Source organism: Eschrichtius robustus, chromosome 21 (assembly GCF_028021215.1).
Source record: "Eschrichtius robustus isolate mEscRob2 chromosome 21, mEscRob2.pri, whole genome shotgun sequence".
Classification (NCBI taxonomy): Eukaryota; Metazoa; Chordata; class Mammalia; order Artiodactyla; family Eschrichtiidae; genus Eschrichtius; species Eschrichtius robustus.
Genome location: NC_090844.1, coordinates 8641503 through 8660415, shown reverse-complemented (window position 1 = coordinate 8660415; position 18913 = coordinate 8641503). Strand labels below are relative to the sequence as shown.

At 35.7% G+C, this 18913-nt stretch overlaps 1 protein-coding gene across 1 annotated transcript in view; it reads right to left on the bottom strand.

Annotated features, from left to right (window-relative positions):
* Window positions 1-18913, bottom strand: part of CSMD1 (CUB and Sushi multiple domains 1) — a 1889718-nt gene that overhangs the window by 1281232 nt on the left and 589573 nt on the right. Inside the window, exon 4 of the mRNA XM_068531988.1 lies at window positions 8690-8802. Within this exon, the coding sequence (XP_068388089.1) occupies window positions 8690-8802 (113 nt within the window). The remainder of the gene's footprint in view (window positions 1-8689; window positions 8803-18913) is intronic.

Sequence of the window (18913 nt, the reverse complement as noted above, 5' to 3'; positions counted from 1 at the left end):
GGGATCTTCCCGGACCAGGGCTCGAACCCATGTCCCCTGCATTGGCAGGCGGATTCTTAAATAACCACTGTGCCACCAGGGAAGTCCCTATACTGCATTTTTTTCACTTCCTTGTACCATGGATGTTCCCTTAGGTCAATATATATAAGACTAAAGCGAAGTCTTTTTAACAGTATTGAGTACTTTGAAGATGTTTTCTTAGGCTGATGTTTGAAGGGAAACTGTACCTGACAATATAAACAGTGTGAGTGGGAGTCTGCAAGAGTGTGTGTGTGTGTTGGTGTCTCACTAGGGAAAGAGAACCGACTTAATATCACTCAGTAGATCTCATTGTAGATTTTATGATCTGACGGATTCACAATGATCCACTCCTACTGAATCAGAAACTGGATTTTGCAGTGCACAGAAAGCAGATTCATGTCTCCAGGGTAAACGCACAGTAATTAAGTTCACAGAACATATCAAAATGCCAAATTAATAAATTACAATCCACAGGAACTAGACGATTTGCACTGGCAGGACAGCCCTAACCCCATCCCACAGCACTCCGGGCCCGTATATGAAGCCAAACTGTAACCCCAGCTTTGCTTACAGGATCCGAATCAAAGCAAGAGAAACAAGAAATGAGATAAGCAGCAACAACCTGACTGAAGAACCTCTGATGCCTCAAGGGAGCAGAGCTGATACCATCAACTGACAGAAGCCATTCTGACCTTTACGGAAGTTATGGAACGACTGAGAACTGGATCCGGAGGAAGTCTATGAAGTCTACGTACCAAATTATGCACGTAATCTCACAACCTCATAGACAGTGAGATATCCATGACTCTCAAATGGAGAAAGTCGTATACAGCATGGGACCCAGAGCAGGGAGCGCCTTGCACTGGCGAATGGTCCACCTCAACTCCTGGCCACACCCACAGCAGGGACGGTGCTGGGTGGACCGAGGGGCTCAGAGAGCTGCTGCCTGAGCATCCCTCTCCTCTTGGCTGAGTTTCACTGGACGTGGCTTAGCCTCTGGCACTTATTCCATCTTTGTTCTTTCATCAGACATATCAATAGCCATCGGTTATATACCAGCCTCTCTACATTGCCTACGCTCACTTCCTGGTGGCGGCACTCCTTCTGTCTGCTCTGACCCATCATTTGATTGACTTAAAGTTGAACTTTCAGAAAGTCACTACCTCTCTCCTATCTCTGCACGTTTTGGAGATGTTAGTATTCATGTTACTAACAGCAGTAATTAATTTCAAGTGCCATTCCAAAACCTTTGATTAATGGTCCTAGGGTACCTACTGTTGAACACCCCTGCAAATCAAGAACAAAAAATGGGTACCCAGGCTCTGGCAACTAAGCCTAGGGAAGGACTGATATGAGGACCAACTGCTCTGCTCTCTACAACCAGGTGAAACGTGTCCTCAGGAAGGTGTGTCCTCACCTGGGTTTACCAACACGGAGTATCTAATAGTCAAGAGGAAAGTAATTTGAGAAGTTTCCCATTTGTTTCAGCCTCAGTAATTGTTATAAATCCAAAATAATGTTACAGTGTTGGCTGATGGATAGCTAGCTGCTGTGCCTCGGCCACCACTTTCTTCAATCAGAAATGTTTCTCTCCTGCCAGGTGGGTCACTCACATTCCACACTTTAATTCAGGTTGAGTTTGGATAATCACCTCAAGGGAGAACTAAATCAGCACTGACATCCTAAATAAAGCTTTGAGCTTGAAGGGTAATAATCTAGCTGCTCTTTCTAAATCCAGATCCATGGATGTTAAAGGAAAGAAGATTCTGCTGGAGGGATGTGTCAGAGGGAAATGCCAAATACATTCAGTGAACAAGAAACATACTCTCAGTAAGAAGACCCACCCACCCCTGGAGTTAATTACTTAGTGAAGCCAGAATGAAAGGTGAGAACTGTAGCCAAGATTCACGTTTCTCTGGTGAAATTCTAAGTAGTTTATGAAAATGAAGCCCATTTGCTTCCCCAAAATAAATGTATAATAAATGAAATTAATCCACTTTAAGTTTTTACAGGTTTCATTTAAGGGTCTGTATTGAGTCCATTAGTGAAGGAATGCTTGTAGATGTTGTGGGTCACCTAAACTCTATCTTTAAACCATTTCAGTGTTTTTTGTTTGTGTGTGTGTGTGTGTGTGTGTGTGTGTTTAGGAACTTCTAGATGAGAAGATGTGTTAACCAAAGAGAAAATCAAATTCAAATCCGTTAATTGTGACACTTATTAGCAAGTCACCTTTTAGGTTTTGAGGGAAAGAAATATGAACTACCGGCTGAAATTAAGCTAGGATTGAGTGCAGAATTTTTATCGAACAATATTTCTGAATATTTACTTTGTGACAAATGTCAAGGATTCAAATTTGTCCTTGGAGCCCCTCATTGCCCTCAAGGATGCAAACAAAAATGGCCACAAGAGAAGGCATAATACGTGCCATCTAATTGCTCAAGTTAAAAGTGCTGCAAGAGTTCACAATTCACTTAATCCACCTTATTCCTCTTCTCTCTGCAAATGTTTTGGGCATCACAATCGTGATTTAAAAGCCAAAACGTGACAAACTTGTAAAATGGAAGCCCATGCAAACAAAAATGCTTCCGTTTACGTAACAGTCCAGTGAGATGAATTCAGCCTTTTCCTTGAGGATCTCACAGAGGAAGTGTTCCCCGTCACACATGAAACAATATAAACCCAACCCCCTAACTGCGAGGCCAGCCAGAGGGGCCATGCTCCAGGCCCACCGTAAACTCTAAGCAGGACCCAGGAAACTTCCTACAGTTCTTAAAGGTGGTAAATGCTTTTCTCCATGGTTTTGCCCATGATTCTTTCTCACTCAGAAAGATCCCCTGATGATCCTTCTTCCTGGAGAACGTCTACCCAATGACTGATACAAAGTCGGCATTTAGCACTTGAGCTTTGTAAACACTGTATATGAGGTACAGCCCAAGCATTAACTCTGTCAGGACTCTACCTGTCCCCAAGTACACCTGACCTTCCCTCTTCTGCCCAATCATGTCAAACACCGTAACTACTTATTAGAACAAATTACACTCTCTGTTCTACTGAATTTTGTCGTGTTCCCCTACTACTCCTTCAGAACAGACACCATTCCTGCCACCATCTTTGTATTCCTATCATTTAGCTTAGTATTGGGTCTCTAGCAGATGCTCAATAAAAGCTTAGTAAATAAACAAAAGAATGAATGAGTAAATCTGTGTGTGCATAAGAACATACGTATATTCTCCGTGTGTATATCATATATACACTTGTGTATGTGTGTATATATGTAAATACGTAATTATGTATACACACGTGATAATATGCATGTATTCATATGTATGTATTTTCATACATGGAAACAAAATAAACTTAACTATATGAGAGAACATATAGTAAGTGGTTAAGAATTACAATTTCTGGAAATAGACTTGTTGAATTTCCCCTTTCACATTTAGTAGTTATAAGGTCTTGGCAAACTAAATAACTATAGGTCACTACCTAATTTTCTCTATCCCATAATATTAGGTAATTTTACATTGCTTATAGGAATCTTGGAGATTTAATAAGAAAATGTACATAACACTTTATACCATACTAGGCACATGCATCCATCTATCTACCTGTCTACCTATTTATCAAGTATCTATCTACCTGCCAATCTATTAACTATTTTATCTATTGATTATCTATTCATCTATCTCTTTCATCTATCTACCTACCTACCTATCATCCATTTATTTACTATTTATCTATTCATCCATAGAGATACATATACCTTAGTAAGCAGAACAATGCTATAATTGATAAAATGAATAATTTCAAGACAAAAAAAATTGAAAGAGAAGAATTCCTTTAGAATAGCATTTTATAACCCAAGGGAGTCTCTTAAAGCATCTTCGTGGGCAACCGTTTTTCTCACTCCAACTAATGAGCTATTTGGTATGCAAAACAATTTCCTGTCACAAGCAAATTTTTCCTATTTAGTAATGTCAAATTCCTCCTCGCTACACTGGTGGTATTTTTTTTTTAAACAGATTTTTTAAACTGTCAGATTCTTATAGATTTCATGAATAATATTTAAGGCCAATATATTCAAATACGGCACCATGGGAAGGTGAGATAAATGTTGAATTGTAAAATTAGTATTTTATGAACAAAATATTTGACTGTCTACATTTGTGGCTAAAACTTTTCCCTTTTCAACTACCACATCAGCCAGCATTTTTAAAGAAATCTTAAAGAGAATAGATTCCTACCATTTCTATCAGCTTTGCCTTAGACAAGAATCCAGTTTAACCTTCCTTTGCCTCACCAAACAATTATTGAAAATGTAAATATCTGTGGCAAAATATGCATAAAATTTTCATTTCAATTTCTTTACAAAAACTGTCATCTCATGGATTAAGCCTTGGCCAATTTAATTCCCAATCAATGGAATTGCCCTACACTATAGAGAAATGTTCTATAGAAGGAAAGTATTTATTCTAGTGAATACACATTGGACACATTAATTTGAATCACAGAGTTGGGGCTTTCTACTCAAGTACAAGTACTATAATATACAAAAGTTCTATTTCACACAAAGTATTGGATTATCAAAATACAATCACTGTCAAAGAAACTTATTTCACTTGCAAAAATATCTAAAAAGTCCATCGAAATTATAGTAAATAATTGGTAAAAAACTAAATTTTAAAAATATAACCAATACTAAAATTATTAAAAGTCAATGTATGAAAAATTACCAAGTAATTCATGAAACATTTGAAATGATATTCAGGATAAAAATAAAGATGTGCATTAACAAGAGAAATGTCACTTAAAAATAAATCAGACTTCAGAACCAAAAATTGGGAGTTGAAGAGTTTTCATCATATATTCACTACTGTTTCTAATGCTTAGTTCACTTTGTCACCAGTAAGAAAAAGCATTAAAACAGGGGAAGGTTTCCCTCTTAAAAAATGAAAAAATAAAAAGAGCATCAGAGTGACAAGTTCTTTGGGGCATAAGCTCGAGATTGTCCCATGTCACCAAATGGGTTTCTTCTCTTTGTCCTTAAGTCTAATGACTGCCTTGTCACACGTTTGTCATGACATAATATCTGTCACGTCCTGACATGCCATGTCAATTTTCCGACCTCCTATATGATTTTTTTTCTTAAATCATAAATAAACTTGATGACAAAAATAATTTTATTTTAGTAACTGAGATCTTGATGAAAGGAAGTTGGCAAATAGAAATACATGAATGAATGCTATTTATACACATAGGACTTCAGTATTGGATAAACGTAGGAATTTTGATAGTAATCCATCTCACTGTAAATTATGTGTAATCCTAATATTTTTTGTTATAAATTTACCAAAGAAAATTATGCAAATTCTTTGGTTGACCACGAAGAATAATGTTCAGTGACGGAACTAGGAAATTTAACATTATAAAACACCCTACTAAATTAGTAACTACAATTTTATTAGTCTGTATTTATGGGTTAAAATATGTTGATTTCATCAACAATCTATAAACTTACTCACTATTTAGAGAGCTAATTACTGTATGTGAATAATGTTAGTGTGAAATTTATAAATATTTCCATTTAATTTCCAGGGTTAAGTTCAACAACCGAATGCATCAATTAGAATATTTTAATTTATTGTTTCCATACTCCTTAGGTAGCTTAATATCTCTATGTATGAATAATTTATGCAACGTACCAGTCCAAAGTACCATCAGCAAACTATAATAAAGTTCAGTTCCTTGATTAAGTTTATTATAAAGGTTATTTTGTATAGACAGATTTTTTAAATTTGGAAGATTTTCTCCAATTCAAGCAAATAAATGAAAATTAGAAATTTAAACATCAATATGGTAATACTAAATAATTACTAATTTTAATTAGATAAATTAGTAATGGTTTAAGAACTAGAGAAAAAAATTTTTAAGCTGATTTAGTATTACATTTTTTAAAAAATAAATTTATTTATTTATTTTTGGCTGTGTTGGGTCTTTGTTGCTGTGCACAGGCTTTCTCTAGTTGCGGCGAGCGGGGGCTACTCTTCGCTGCGGTGTGCAGTCTTCTCCTTGCAGTGGCTTCTCTTGTTGCGGAGCACGGGCTCTAGGTGCGTGGGCTTCAGCAGTTGTGGCACGCGGGCTCAGAAGTTGTGGCTAGTGGGCTCTAGAGCACAGAGCTCAATAGTTGTGGCGTACGGGCTTAGTTTCTCCGCGGCATGTGGGATCTTCCTGGACCAGGGCTCGAACCTGTGTCCCCTGCGTTGGCAGGCGGATTCTTGACCACTGTGCCACCAGGGAAGCCCTAGTATTACATTTTTAAATTAAATTCTCTTTAGAGGTCTTGGATAAGACGTGGACGTTTTATTATATTATTTGGCTTATATTAATTACTTGATGGAGTCTTGCCAATATAAAAACCAATGGGATTCAATGTTCTGGTTACAAAAAGACTTTAGACATTTTTCTGACTACTATCACTGCTTCTGCTTAATATTATATCTGAATAAGTGTATTTACATATTTTATACACTGCTCAATAAAAATCTCACTTTTCCCCATGACCATTACATTGGTAAGTTAAAATTATGTCTAAATTCCCTGTGAGAACTGATACTATTGATAAATCAGTTGATACCTACAGTGAAAGCTTTAGTCTCTTCTAGATAAATTCTCTAGTCTTTAATCTTCTGTTTAGACTATTTAACTTTATTTCTCCAGATAGTACAAATTTATTTTCTCAGTAGACCTTTAATCTAATTGAGAACTATTTTACAAATAAAGATATTGAATATTTTATACAATTTCTGTTTTGCTGACAAAGTACTTTTTATTTTAAGTTTTTTCTTTCAAAACAATGACTTGTATTAACTTGTAAATATCAGACTATATTGTAATGTCACTATTTAAAACACAAATTTCAAAAAACTGCATCTTCACACATCAACATTTGAAAAAATACATTGAACTCATGACCTTGTTTACTTTTCTCGTCATTTTCCCAATTTTGTTAATAACTCATAAACATTTTCCCAACGGAGAAAAATCTCAATCATTTTTTATTTTACCATGCTGACAACCACTAACACCAACAACAATAGCCCGGAAAGATTCAGTAGAATTATTCATCTGGCAATCTCCCAGCATCAGTAGAGTTTCTGCAACATTTATCTTACGAAATTTAACAAAACATGATATTCAAGGATCAACTTTGTCAGAAAGGGGAGGAAAATTGCCAAGGTTTCTAAAATGTTGAAGCATTATCTACCTTCCGAGCAAATACCATATATGCTGATTGGACAAGTTCTGTTTCACAGTACCTAGTACCGATGGCTTTAGAAACACTTTTGTAATGTTAAGCGAAAGAGAAATTATGTGAAGTTAGGGTATACAGGATAGTGGTAGATACAAGCAAATCTGAAAGATAATAGCACCCATTAATCTTAAACTAGCCTGTTACTCTTCCAAAGATTAAATTATCCCCTGGTAATCAGTAATATACTTAAAGATGAGTTACCCTTTCAGGCCACTGATGCAGGTTTATATATAAACGCAGTGGCCTGGAAGAATTGGAGTCAGAATAGTATACAATACTAAGCATCATTCCACATAAGACTTTAAATGAAAGGATAAATTGCTCTGTTTATTTTACTGTGCAAAGAAGACATTCTACCCTTGTATTTCCTGATCATTGCATAGTAGTTAAGTTCAGTTGCACAAAGCACATGTAGATTTTATCTTTCCACGAAGAATGATTTTTGCCCAAGTGTACGGAACACTCCAAAGAAGAACATACACAGATGTGACTGAACCCAGAAAGGCTCGTTAAGTGAACAGTGTGTGTTGTAAATAGGGATTGGGCTATCCCTTACCCGCAGTCCTTTTCAATTCATGGGCTTCAGAGTCTATGTTAAAAATAAAAGATTTTGTGTTACACATGAAAGAAAGTTTAAAATATCTATGTGAAACAAGACTAAAGAGACCTCAGCATTTACACTTACAGTATTAGTAGTGCAATTTCTTAAAACTGAATACTTCAAGTGATCATCCGTATTATTCCCTCTATCAAAGGTTGAACTCTCTTTTATCTTCTTAAAATTTCTGCCCCAAACAGTCACCAATGACAGCAAGACCCTAAGGGCACCTTGGCACAAAATCCGAAAACACCAAAAAACAAAAACAAAACAAAACTCACTCCTGATGCCTTGCAAGCTCCAAACAGTAAAACTGAAATCATTTTCTCCATTAAAAGTTTCCACTTTGTCAACCAAAACTCACGCAATGGAATTCCCTTTACCTAAGCACCAACTCTGAGTATTACTGTCCAACAATAATTTTAAGAAAACGTGTCTGCCTTAAGAATTAATTCTTCACAGAAAAGGCGCTCTATCAATTAGTATTCTAAATTCTCAAAACTTCTCTACCACACGTCAAAAGAAAAACCACTCTTCCGATCAAAAAGTTCTACCAGTAAAGGAAAATTGTCAACACACGTTTTGTGCTAGAATGTTGGGCCATTGTAGTAAATAGTGTTCTCCCATCATCAAAGCACACAAGTCAAATGTTTGCACCATTAAACCACCTCTGAAATAGCAGCTTCCGTTTGCATGAAAATCTTCAGTGTGAGGTCACCTGGACGGTGGGTGTGTGCAGTGCACAACGAGCATCCTACCTTCATACAGGGCTTTGAATCCCTGGGCACTCACGGCGAAGTCTGTCGTGAACCACAGAGTAAGGATGGAGCCGGTGCTGACGATGCAGGAAGGGAGCTGAAATCCCGACAACCTAAATTTCAAAAAGAGGTGAATACAGTCAAAAAGCGTGAACTTGTTATTGAAGCTTATTTGATGAAGTCATTCAATTCCTCTTTCCACTGTGGCCTGTTTATTTGACGTAAGTCACTGAACAATTACGTGATCCATACACCAGGTGTTGCCAGGTAATTGAAATGAAGCATTTTCAAGGACCAGCGTTTGCTTATTTAAACACTTTTTGAAAAGATTTTTTTCTTGAAGGACATGTACAATACACCATTGTCTAAAGAGAGCGCACAGAACTTACAGCAATGCAGTCATCCTTACACCTGCTGTGCGAAACAATGTAACACTGCATGTGCTTCTGAGTTTATTTTTCTCTTAAATTATTAGATAGTGTGCTGTCACAACTCATCATTAATGTGCTTATTCTTACTATCTTCCCACCCCCCAATAAATCAGTTTCTCTTGAAAAGAAAACAAATCCTAGTCACAACGTCAGAAATAAAAATCAATCACTACCTTGAGCTCAGGTCAAATGAATTGATTTTGATATTTGGTTTTCAAGACAAATCTTTTGGATTTTAAGATATGTGTTTCAATTATAACTAGGTTGGGATATATTAAGAAATCTTAATGATGAGAAAGAACTCCGAAGGAGTGAACTAGTATAATAATATGTAAAATATAATACTTTACAAACAAATAGCTTTTCTAAAGGTTAAAGAGATGCTTCAATTTATATCTTACCTCAAGTTTACTATTTAAATAGTTTGTCTACAGTTGCATGGTTTAGTGTAGTCTGAACACAAACTTCTGACTCAAAAAAAAGAAAAAAATCAACCTGAACATTCATTTCCAGGGGCAGAAACTCTGTCTTGCCAGTAAGTCTATGGTATTAAAGGCCTAATTAACAACCACTGTAGTTGCAGAATCAAACCAGAAACTAATAAGAGAAAAATGACAGGACAATTGTCAACCAGCAAACAGCACACTTCTAAATAATCCATGGATCAAAGAAGTCTCAAGGGAAATTTTTTAAAGTACATTAAACTGAATGAAATAGAAACACAAGATACCAAAATCTGTAGGACTCAGCTAAGCAGTGCTGAGGGGGAAGTTAACAGCACTGAAAACATACATTAGGAAAGAGGAAAATTCTCATATGTGTAATCCAAGTTCCCATCTCAAGAGCTTAGAAAAGGGAGAGTAAAATAAACCTAAAGCAAGAAGGCAAGAAATTACAGATAAATGCCAAAATCAATGGAAATGAAAATGGGAAAGCAATGAAACAAAGCCTAATTCTTGGAAAAGATCTAACACATGTAGCAGAAATGACCAAAAAAAAAAAAAGAGGGGGATAAGAATAAATAGAGATAAGAATAGGGATAAGAATAAAGAGGGGGATTAGATAAATATCTAATAACAGGAATAAAATAGCAAATATTACTAGAGACCCCACAGGTATGGAAAAAATGCTCTAAAAACTACACCCATAAATTTGACAAAACTGAAATTGCTTACTTCCTTAAAACACACACACACAACGAATGACCACAACTTACTCGATGAAACAGAAAATGTGAATAACATTTACATTACATTTAATGTAATGTAATGTAAATGTTAATGTAATGTAACATTGAATAGTTACACTATAACTATTAAAACTCCCCTGAAAGAAAAGTCCAGGCCCAGGTGGTTTTACAGAAGAATTCTTCTGCCATAGACTGAATGTCTGTGTCACCCCAAAGTCATATGTTGAAATCTAATTCCCATCATGATGGTATTTGGAGTGGGGCCTTTGGGTGGTAATTAGATCATGAGGGCACAGTATCCTTATAAAAGCGACTCCAGAGAGCTCTCTCGCCCCTTCTGCCATGCGAGGACACAACAAGAAGAAACTGTCTCTGAACAGGAAGCGGGCCTTCAGCAGACACTGAAACAGCGGGCACCTTGACCTTGGACTTCCCAGTCTCAAGAACCACACAAGAGAGGTTTTTGTTTTTTATAAGCCACCCAGTCTACGGTATCTGTTATACATACTAAGGCATTTACCTAAATGCACCGAGACATCTACCAAACATGTAAAGAATTAACAATTTTACGCAATCTCTTCCAGAAAACAGAAGTGGATAAAACACTTCCTTACTCATTTTATGGCACTATTATTACTCTGTGCTATGGACTGAATTGTTGCTTCCAAAATTTGCATCGTGAAGCCCTAACCCCCAATGTAACTGTATTTGTCATTTCTTTATTTTTTCAGTTTTCATTGGCATATGGTTGATTTACAATGTTGTGTTAGTTTCAGGTGTACAGCAAAGTGCATCAGTTTATTTGTAGATATGGATATGGATATATATATATATATATATATATATATCCATTCTTTTTCAGATTATTTTCTCATACAGGTTATTACAGAATATTGAGTAGAGTTCCCTGTGCTATACCGTAGGTACTAGATATCCATTTTATGTACAGTAATGTATATATGTTCATCTCAATCTCCTAATTTATCACTTTCCCCCAGGTTTCCCCTTTAATAACCATAAATAAGGCTTTTAGGAGGTAATTAAGAGGAACTAAATTCATAAGGATGGGATGCTAATCCAACAGGACTGGTGGCCTTATAAGAAGAGGACAAAGAAGAGAAAGAACTCTCTCTGTCTCTTCCCTTTCCTCCGACCCTGCCACACGCGTGCACTAAGAAAAGGCCATGTGCTCGCACACCCAGAAGACAGGGGTCTACGAACCAGGAGGAGAGTCTTCACAAGAACTTGACCATACTACACCCTAATATCAGATTTTTAGCCTCCAAACATGTGAGAAAATACAGTTCTGTTGTTTAAGCCACCCAATCTATGGTATTTTGTTGTGCAGACCAAGCTAAGACACCCTGCTACCAAAGACGGACAAAGGCAGCACCAAAAAAAAAAAAAAAAGAAAGAAACAGACAAATATCCCTCATAAATACAGATGTAAGAGTCCTTACCAGAATAAGAGAAAATAGAAGTAAGCAATAGATAACAGTTGTTCAATAAGGCCAAGGGGTGTTTATTCCAGGAATGTAAACACAGTTCAGTATTTGAAAATCAATCAGCGTAATCTGCCATAATAACAAGCTACAGAATAAAATCACAGGACTGTAATATTCTATGTAGGAAAAAGCATTTGACTAATTTAAGCATCCAATCATGAGAAAAACTTTCAATAAAATACGAATGGAGGAAAACATCCCCAACTTGACAATCAGTACCTGTAAAAAAAAAAAAAAAACAACAACAACCTACATCTAACATTATACTTATTGGGGGAAGACTGAATGCTTCCCCCTAAGACTAAGAACAGGCAAAAAGGTATGGCTTCACCACTTTTATTCAACATTATGCCAGAGGATCTAGCCAGTGCCATAAGCCAAGTAAAAGAAATAAATGCATACGGATCAGAAAGGAAAAAATAAAATCGACTCTACTTGCGCAATTAGCTACATAGATTATGCCAAGGAATCTACAAGAAAACTTGAGTTAATACTTGAAATTAGCAACTGCCCAGGATACACAATGAACATACAAAATTCAGTTTTATTTATACATGCTAGCACTGAACATGTGGACACCAAAATTAAAGATACAATGCCATTTACAATAGCCAAACGAACACTTAGATATAACAGGTACAAAACTGTGTCCTGAAAACCCTATAATGCTGAAGAAAGAAATGAATAAAAAATTAAATAGAGCAATATACCACGTTAATAGACTGGAAGACTCAACACTGTAAAGATGTCCATTCTCCTCAGACTTATATGTAGGTTTAAGACAATTTCTGTCAAAATCCCAGCAAGACTTTTTTTAGACACAGCCAAGATTCTTCTAAAATTTAAATGGAAAGCCAAAAAAAAAAAAAAAAAAAAGAATGGCTTAAACAATTTTGAAAAAGGATAAAATAGGAGGAATCAGTACACCTGTTTTCAAGACTTACTTTGTAGCTACAGTAACCAAATCCATGTGGTACTGGCAGAGGGACAGACCAATCCATCAGTATATCAAAACAGAGAACTCAGAAACAGACTCATGTAAATATGCCCAAATAATTTTTGAAAAGGTGCAAAGACAACTCAGTGGAGCGAAGAAAGCCTTTCAACAAATGGCGCTTGAACAACTGGACGTCCACAGGCAAAAACAACCAAAAAAGAGCCTAGACCAAAGTCTAACACCCTATAGAATAATTAACTCAATATGGGATCACAGGCATAAACGTAAAATGTAAAAATATACAACTTCTAGGAGAAATCATAGGGGAAAATCTTTAGGATCTTGGACTAGCCAAAGAGTTCCTAGACTGGACACCAAAAGCACAATCCATAAAAGAAAAAAGTGATAAACATTAAAACCATTCGCTCTGTGAAAGACCCAGTTAAGAAATGAAAAGACATGCTACAGACTGCTAAAAAATATCTGCAAACCACGTATCTGACAAGGCCATGTGTCTAGAATATATTAAAAAAACTTTAAAGACTCAACAGCAAAAGAACAAATAATGTAATTAGAAAACAGGCAAAAAACAAAGTGTCGATTCATCTAAAAGGATATACAGATGGCAAATAAGCACATGAAAAGATGTTCAACACCATCAGTCATTTGGGAAATGCAAATTAAAACCACAAAGAAATATCACTCCTATTGTAGTGATATACACACCTATTCAGAATGGCTAAAATGAAAAACAGAATATACACACCTATTCAGAATGGCTAAAATGAAAAACAGTGACAAACACTGGCTAGAATGTGGAGAAAATGGATTGCTCATATATCGCTAGTGGGCAGAACCACTTTGGAAAGTTTGACAGTTTCTTAAAAAATTAAACATGCAATTATCAGATGACCAAGCAATTACTCTCCTGGGCACTATTTACCCCAGAGAAATGAAGATTTATGCTCACACAAAACCTGTACTAGAATATATATGAATATATATATATACACATAAACATACACTTAATAATCAAAAACTGGAAATAACTCATATATCCCTCAAGAGGTGAATGATATACAAACTGTGGAACATCTATACCATGTACTACTATTACTCAACAATAAAGAGAAATGAACTATTGATTTATAACACCTGGATGACTCTCCAGAGAATTATGCAGAGTGGGAAAAAAGTCAATCCGAAATAGATTACATACTGTATGACTTTAACATTCTTGAAATGACAAACTTATTGAAAAGGAGAACAGGTTATTTGTGGCCAGTAGTTAAGCAGGGAGTTGGGACAGGAGGGAGGTGGGCGTGGCCATAAAAGGACCACATGAGGGAATCTTACGTTCTGTGTCTCGACAGTTTCAATGTCGGTATCCTGGCAGTGTCCCTCTACTACCGTTTTGTAAGATGTTATCTTTCGAGAACCTGGGTAAAGACAGCTGCATGTAAATCTATGATTATCTCAAATTTAAAAATTTAATAAAACAAAAGACTGGAGGGCTTTGGATGGAGGCACTCAAGAAAATATATACAGATTAAAATCATCAAATTAGTACAAAAACACAGTATTTAATAATAAGACATTCTCTCATTAGATTCAAAACTTAATTGAACAAAAAAATGTTGATTATTTAGTGTAGTCCGTTTTGAAGTTTTAATATTTATTACCATAAGTTTAGATATCAAATAACATGGTAGCACTTTAAAATAAACACACATTCATGTTTTCTTTAATGAATTATAAAAGGAATCATGAATAGGAAGGGAAGAGTCAAACTATTATCTCAGAAAAAAAGTAACAACATACTAAGAGTTGTAAAAACAATGTTATATGACTACTGGTTGGAAGTTTGGGGAAGTTCAACATGCACAATGGTAGATAAAATATATACAAGTGATCTGCTTTAAATCGCTGAAATGGAATGCACTCATTCATATTTGAGCACGAAAGCATGAAGTCCAGTGTTGGTTGAGAGGGGTAGGAGAGTTGATTCAGTTAATCATTGAGACCGTCAAGAGCTAAATTTGTGGTTCCAATGTTTATAGCCATTACCCATCACACCAGCTGAGAGTGAGGAATCTGAACAATGACCAGTGAGGAACTCACTCTTCAGTCTCTCTGCAAATACGCTGATGAGGATGTACGCTGCTGATTATCTCTGTAGTACATCATTCGTATCCTTTGCATGAGGACTCTGGGGATAAATTTCAGTGTTATCTTCCTTCAGGAAACATATGTTCTTAGGGGCAACCAGTTTATTTTTAACACCTAGTAAATCATGGAGCTGTTTAAGTTGCTTAGTGTTGACTAAAAGAAAATTTCGAACCAAATTTCTGGCCTTCCCTAAGCAACGTGTGAATTTTTATAGTAGCCTCGTTGCAGATTCTGTAATTTGCATTCCTTCAGAATTTTATCTTGCTTCCATCCATGTGTCTTTAGATCTTTGTAAGCCACTTTATCTCTAGATATAACTCATCATGGTATTCACACAGTGGCAAGTCAATGAAAACAAGAAAGAAAGAAAATTAACTCTGCTTTCCCCTCCCCATTTCTATCAAACCCAATATCACCTACAACATATGCACATTTGACCTACTTCTTCCTAGAGTGCAACTCAGAAACATGGTTGTCACTGTTGAAAACAACCCTAGCATCCTAGTCAAAGCATTGGGTTTTCACCTGACACCATCACTGAATCATCTGTGGGAAGAGAAAGAAAATGATTAGAAAAGGGAATGGGTATGAGAAAAGTGATAGAAACATTTCACTCTCAGCAAAAAAAAAAAAAAAAAAAAAAAAGAAGAAAAGTATAGGTAGCAAAGGTCCAAACCTCTCTCTCTCTCCCCACACACACACACATACACACCCCTACCTCTGTCTGTCCTTTTCTAGCTGCCTGCCTGTTGTCTGATAGAATCTCATTTACTGTATTTTCTACTGGGAGAAAGCAATTCCCCTCTCACATCCTGTGATCTGGGTAAATGATACAGCCTGTCAAAGATGAGTGATTATTAAATAAAGTAAGGACGATGTGGGGCAGCCCTTCTATATTCTCAGTGCTTGTTCACTCGGTAGAAACATGAGTTTCAGAATCGAACAAATTTATTCTTCTTCCATCTCTCAAGAAATTACTAGAATGAATTGCACTTAGAAATATATCAAAAATATTGTGCATCACTCAAGATACTCAAATTGCTGATACCAATGCAATAATCTTGAGTATTAGAAGTGGTGAGGCTGGAGAAAAAATAAGAAATTGAGTGAAAAGGTCAGCGGAAACAAGACTGGTGTGAGCACAGTTTATTTCACATAAATTAATGAGGAAGTTATAACTCCATTCAAGAGAGGTACACTCCTAAATGAAAATAGTACCTATTTCATTTATTTTTCTATTCTGTTCAAAATATCATTTATAACAATTAATATAAAAGTTATAAACCTACTTACAGTATCAATTTCAATGGTAGATTTTTATCATGATATATTTATATACATTACATTTATTTGAACTGTCGCATAGTTCCACTGCTAAAAAAAAGTTTGGATTTTAAACTCTGTGAGAGCTTCATTTAACTTCTCTTGGGCAAAGCCAAAGTTAAATACTTTATACTTTCTTTAGATTTCTATTTTCAAAAATTTTAGTATGTCCTATGATTGGCCCAGCAGCAAAGATATTTGAAGCTACTATACTTGAAGTCTTCATTGTCTTTATTAAAAAGTTAAAACTATAAGTCTTTTTTTAATATTAAACAATTACAAATGCAGATGTGATATGTCTGTACTGTACTGCCTGTTTTCCCCTTCCCAAAGCTCTTATCACATCTGTTTGAGTCTGGTTTGATTTAACAAGAAGAATGTGATGTAGTCATTTGGTTTTATTACACTATTTTAGCCCTACACTGAGTTCCCAACAATTCTAGGTTGCAATTATTAGACCAAAAAAGTCTAGAGGTAAAACATTTGGTAAAATTGCACATTGACAAAAGCCTAAGAAAGGATTTCATGTTCAGTTGTACTCTGTTCACTTAACCACAAGTTATACAAGGGAAGTAATCAACTTTATACAAAGAAAAATCAGGACATCTTGTAGTAAGACAGATGCCTTAAGTCTACAAGTCAAGGCATCTTTTCCTATTGTCTAGTGCTTACTAGGAATTAAAGAGTCACTCTAGGTAGTTTGTTATCTGCCTTGTGAGTAGGAACGCAGAAGGAATACCTAAATGATTTACTGGTGCCATTTTTAAATGGTTTTCCATGCTAATTTCAGGAATAAAAAGTTCCTATGCCCATTAGATATCTGCATTTCTATCTACGTCTCTGTGGATGTACAGATACATACAAATGTGATGACGTCTTTTTCCTATAGTAAGCTCAAAATTTTACCTGTGATTCATTTAATAATAATGTCCATGCCAAGTTGTTTTAAAACAATATACGTACTCCAGAAGTGTTAGGGATTTTTTCACATCTATGAAGACTGATATGTATGTACGTAATTGGACAGAGCTCTTAAAAACAAGAACTGAAAACCTTGGAGGGAAAAAAACAAAACAAAACATAGTTGACTAACAAGTCTTGAACTTTCCTATCAAGATTTTGTGTGAGAGGCAGATGGCCATTTGCCCTCTAAAAGGGTTAAGTCTCTCTTACATGAGTATCTATGGTTAAATTTTGAGAACGTCATGAGATTTCTAGTAGCCCTGTCACTAATATTAATATTAGTGTTAATATTGCTATATATATTGCATATATTTTAACATTGTTATATATGTATATATAGCAATTAAACCATTGCCTTTGCTTTAACTTACACCCTTCCTTCCTAAGAGGCTAACATCATGAAAAACATCTTATTTTCCTTAAACATATCATTGCTCATATCATGGTCTGTACATAGTTTACTTCTCCCCAGAATCCTGAGAGGAACTGCACTCAGTTGCGGTGATTTAGTATACTTGGCCTATCTTAGTTTGTGCTGAATAAAAGTTTCCTCCTAATGGAATTCACTCTCAGCTAAACACTACTCTGTCATAAAAATGAATTTTTCCCAAATTACATTCTAAACAAATTTGCCAAGACTTAATCCACTGATCCTCTTTTCCTATCAATGCATCAAGCTATTTTGAGAAAGTGATTTCATAATTACAGTGTCTATGATACATTATCAGAAACAAAAATCGAAGCAGATTTTACCCCCAAGCATGAAATAGCAGCCTCTCGGTGTGACTCTATTATGACAATAGAAACAGCACCATTTATAAATGACACTAACATAGTAACAGCATTTTCCACTCCTAAGTATGACTGTAAGTACTTTAACTCCAACGTTCTCTTCCTCTGCTCTTGAGCCTTCTGGGCTATCAACTTCATCTCCACCTGAGTGATAAGGATCCAGAAATTGTCTTTCTAGTGCAAAATCCATTAGTAGGATTTTTCTATCAAGATCTCTTTTCAATCTTTTTTCCCCCAGGTATGCCACTTTTCCATGTTAAGATTTGACATAAGCCCTGTGCTACTTTAGAATAACTCAAAGGCTTACTGCTTTACTTTCTCATCTGAGGGTTAGGATATTTAAAGCTCATCTAAATTTCAGCACAGCTATGATAAACAAGGCAAGGCCCTAAATGATTTCTTCATCGGCAAGCAAAGGGATTAGGCAAAGACCCCTAGAGTTTATTTCAGGGCTCAATCATGTTGAGAAAGTATTTCAAAGACCTGAAATGATATGCAAATTTATTTATTTCACTGTGGTATCTGACAAAGTATATTTTTAAATTGAGATTTCCTTCTTAATTGTGAATCTAACTTCTTCTGTAAAAACTGAAACCTGAATCCAGTAGTTAGGCAGTCAGATGGAAACTCTGTATTTAGAATTACAGATTCTCCTCAACTTATAATGGGTTACATCCTGATAAGACATTTTCAACTTATGATGGCTTTAAGTCAAAAATGCACTTAACACACTTAACCTAAGGGACACCAGCTTCTCCTAGCCTACCTTAAACGTGGGGCTCAGATCACTTACATTAGCCTACGGTTGGGCAAAATTCATCTGACACAAAGCCTACATTATAAAAAAATAGTGCAGAATGTCTCATGTCACTTATTAAACACTGTACTGGAAGTACAAAACACAGTGGGTTTCAG